General features: G+C 41.1%; 1 protein-coding gene across 2 annotated transcripts in view; it reads left to right on the top strand.

The window, feature by feature from the left end:
• LOC102308014 (corticotropin-releasing factor receptor 1) overlaps positions 1-4,548 on the top strand; it is a 95,879-nt gene that overhangs the window by 81,845 nt on the left and 9,486 nt on the right. For both annotated transcript variants that reach the window (XM_005913776.3, XM_042223251.1), the window contains exon 13: positions 174-215. In XM_005913776.3, the coding sequence (XP_005913838.1) occupies positions 174-215 (42 nt within the window). The remainder of the gene's footprint in view (positions 1-173; positions 216-4,548) is intronic.

Raw genomic sequence — 4,548 nt, forward strand, 5'->3', positions numbered from 1 at the left:
GGGGGGGGATAAAGAGTAATTGTAATGATGGGACTGGGAAATGATTAAATGAATGTGTGTGATAAGCTGCTGTGTATATGTGATTAATCCAGGATCACAGCGCTGATGTTTTGGATGGCTTCCTCTTTGTTCATGTTTTGTCCTTTCTTTATCTCTCCCTTCCTCTCACACAGGGTTTCTTTGTGTCAGTATTTTACTGCTTCCTAAACAGCGAGGTAAGCAGAATCACACCGCCTTATTGATTTAACATTTTAAAGCCCCCACCCCCTTTTGCTTTAGACACTTATTTATATCTCCCCGTCTTCAGGCGGCTCCACTCGCCGTTTCGGTGGCTGCATGTTGCTGTGTGTGTTTTTTTTGCAGGGAGCAGAGTGATAAAGCTCGAAGCACTTATATTCAGGGCATAATTAAGACTTGTCATGTGCCGACATAAGTGACATCACTCGCTACACTTTATGACAGTGTCAGCCCTAATTTGGTTTCATGGCGAAATCAGGGGTGAAACCCTCTGAAAATAGAACTCCAGTATTAATATGCAAGCACGGAGGAATGCTACTTTATGTTTGATATGCTCATTGTTTAATATTAATATTAGTCATAGTTTTAGCATTTTAATTGGTATCTGCTCCATAGAAAAAATCACATTTAACACATTTAAGTCTTTGCACATTTTAAGCAGTAAGTAGTAACAAATGTATAAAGTGTTGCTCCTTTCCTGTTCCTTCCTTCCTACAAGAACAGTCCTCATTGCCTCTTTGCACCATCTGCAGATGTTTCCTCGTGGCTTACGAGCGTGCTGGCAGTTGTTTCTCTGTTTCTTTTACACGATACAAGCAGAACAAAATAGATAGCAGAAGTGAAACAGATGCTGCAGCTGAGGCCGGTGAGCTTTAGGCTGATACAGATCTGTCAAATCAAGAAAGACTATATTTAGAGTGTGCAGCCCTGCTAGCAGCTATGTGGTGCTTTGCAGATCAGCACAGTGGTGCCTTACTGCTAACACCAGCATGCTAACCTGCTGATGTTCACTGTTTATTTCAGGGCATGAGCGTTAAACACAAAGTCCAGCTGTGGCTTGATGTTTTGAAGGTGAACTGATGATGAAACTGGCTTAAAGGGGGCGCTAGATGATTCCTATGGGAATAAAGAACATCTGTACAGATTAGCTGTATTTACTGTAATAGGTCTAAATACTGTTTCTAAATAAATTTTAAAAAAAGCAAAACGCAAGTAGTTCAAACAGCAACATCCCAGCAGCTGTGCCTAAAACAGACACGTTAACGACCAAGTCAAAACTGGTTGCTGTATATTAGTTTTGACAGATGCTGACCTTGTTTTCATTTACAAAAGAGGTTCAGCAGCAAATATCTGTCAGATCACTGCAATGAAGAAATCTTTATGTTTTTACTAAATGGGTGTAAATAGATGGCTACACAACGTGGACCTTGTTTGGTAGATTACAAACATGTCTGGGATGTTTTTTGCTGAAAAACATCAGCAGCTCATGCACGACTCCGACTGTACCTATTTATTGCATCATGACAGCTGTAACGTTTCAAGCACACCTGCACTTGATCAGACGAACTTTCTTGTGTGCACTGTCACAAACATCGCCCCCTGTGCCCCGATGTCAGCATTATAAACCCATGGTGTGGCTGAATTACTGTCAGGATCAGTTAGCTCAGCAAGTAAAAGACTCGGGAGAGAGGCTGACAGTTTAAGTTGCTCGTGTGGGGTTTTGTTCTCGACTTTCTTAATCTAAAGTCCAACATGGACATCGAGGCAAAGTTCAAGGAGCAGACAGCGAGGCTTCATGCCCAAACTTGACAGATCTTCTGTGTTTGAACTACTGCATGTTTTAGAGCTAATGTGACTGCTGGACGACCTCAGTGGGTTTTGTAATACTATTTTGGCAGCTACATGGAGCTGAGTTTTGCAGAGGGAGAGAGATGTTGGGTGGATAACTGTAGATATTACCTGAAAAACATTTTTAGATTGAACCACCACTGGCAGTTTCTCTGTCTTGTCTGAAAAACAGAATCAGAGATATTGTAGGCTCGACATTATAGTTGGTTGTTCTGGTAAAGGGGAATTTGTGTTGTTGGGTTTTTGTTTGTTTGTTTGTTTTATTTTATTGCCTAGAATAAAACAGAGCAGACAAAGCATTCTCAGTCAAGCTTCAAGGATCCTGATCGCTTTCTCAGCCGACTGGTCTTTGGGGAAGACAGCTGATGAGAAGTGTTGTTTAATTAATTTTTTTTAAACAGGCTTTGGTAATTCTATTCCATGCATGTGGAGTAGAAACCCATTTTGTAACCAATTTAGTTTTCAATCAGATGTTGCTTTAAAAAATTAAACCTGGCATTTTGTTTCTTTATTGGAATACTAGAGTAACTGGGCGATAACAACAATGTGTACAGTTCAAAATTTAAAAGCAAATAGTAAGAAGAGAGCTGCCCAAAAAATGAGTATTAAAGTATTGAAATCTTTAGGTACACTCAAAGCAGTTTGTGGCACAACCTCTTCCTCTTCTTTATGAGAGAGAGGATAGCTAGCGTTGCATTATTAGCTTTTGATTTTGCCTTTGTGTCCTCAGCCCAACTTGAAACTGAATATTTTTTGTGTCATGCTGAACAATTTTAGGCCACTTCATTCTGTTTTTGTCCTCACTGTGAGCAGATCACCTTAAATTACCAGCACTGAGAGGCATTAATAAATTGGTGGCTGTGGCTCAGGTGGCAGAGCACTTGTTGTTTGATTGCAGGTTGAGTGATTTAATTCCTGGCCTTGGACTCAATAGATGGCTTTTAGGCCGTTCACTTCTGTAATCAATATCGAGCTACGGTTAATTGAAAAGCAAACTGTAGTCTCTTCTGTCAGAGAATGCAGCTTTTAGCAACTCAGATTTTCTCTGGTTTTGTTGTAAATTTTCGTGTTTGCTTATTGAAGCAAAAGGTTGAACACTTCAGACTTTTTTTCTGGCATTTTGTGAACTAAATGATCATTTATTAAGAAAGCAAGAGAAAAAAAATGACAGGTTAATGAAAAAAATATCTGCAGCTCCTGTAATATGAAAAGTGAAATGCGTGTGTGTGTCACGGGCTGCGATGGCAAAGACCGTGGAGTTACAGTGAAAGTAGGGCCCAAACGTGAGACTCTTAGTGAAGGACAGTGGATTTATTGACAGGGGTGGAAAACACACAACTATATACAAAATCCCAGCACTGTGGTCCCGTGGCGATTCTCCCTGAATCCCACACAGTGCAGATGTTCATGAAAGGTGAAACAGTGGCGACTCCAAAAACTCCCACACTCTGCTCCAGATTCCTGGTAACATAGACACATACAGGTTAGCAGGGAATCTACGTTCTCGAAGGTTTATACCAAGTCCACGGCTGTACTGACGAGTTCTGACTCAAGGATCCAGCGTCGGCCTCAGCTCAGCTACAGTCTTAAATGCCGCTCCCTTGACGAGCGTAATCTGCTGCAGCTGGCAGAGGACGACGAGCGGCAGGTGTGGCTGTCTCTAGAGCAGAAAGACTTCCAGGTTCGCAGTCTCCTCAGCACACCAAAACCTCTGGAAGCTCACACGGAAAAACATGGAGAGAAAACCAAAACACCACATGGAAAATATAAACATAAACATACACTAAATTACATGAGCCCTGGGTCCCTAGACCATGACAGTGTGGATGTAATTTTTATCAGATTTGACTGATAGCTTTCACAGCAAAGACCATCATCACAATGTGACTGGTGCCCCAAAATGACAGGAAGTCCACACCCATTAATTTAGTTTAGACTCCACATTATGAAGCCTCAGTGTTAACACTTTGGGTTTTTTTGGAGACAGAAGTGACCATATTTGCATCCTGAAACTGTATGGATGTGACACTGACACACAGACTAAATATTTCAGTTTCACTCACCAAAACTGAAGCCCAGAATTCTTGGGCTATATTTATCACACATCAAGCCGGATCATTTCTTGCTTTTAGGCTCCACAAGGCAACAAAAGCACAAACCCGATGGAGAGGTCGACTTCAGTGATGCAGATTAGACACATGACAGCCTATGGACCTTTGATGAACACACATATGGCTTATGAATGCTAATTAAGTTTGCTGTGGCGTGTTTCCGCCGAATGTTTGGTTACTAGCGTAACTGCGGTTCTCTGAAAACCAAGAGACTGCAGTTTGAAAGAGAACTCCCAAAACACCCAAAATTCAGCAAATACATCACGTGCCACCTTTTCATGTAAATAAGGTCACTTGGAAAAAATAATAATGCCAGTGTCAGCATTCAAAACCAATGGGTGATGTAATGGTGGCTATACCCACTTTAAGCTCTAAAGTTGTTTTAATTAGCCCCTGGTCGAACCTCAAAATCCCACCCTTTCGTGAACCTCGGGACCAAAAATGGTCCCGCCCCAAAAGTGCTCTAAAAATGTTATATATCAATATTTTTTTCTACTTTAAATTGGTCAGTCTTTTAGACCTACTTCTCCCTGAACTAGCCATGTAAAGTTTTAATTATATTTCGGGGGTT

This window comes from Haplochromis burtoni, unplaced genomic scaffold, assembly GCF_018398535.1.
Source record: "Haplochromis burtoni strain Fernald_Lab_line unplaced genomic scaffold, NCSU_Asbu1 Contig_6, whole genome shotgun sequence".
Lineage (NCBI taxonomy): Eukaryota > Metazoa > Chordata > Actinopteri > Cichliformes > Cichlidae > Haplochromis > Haplochromis burtoni.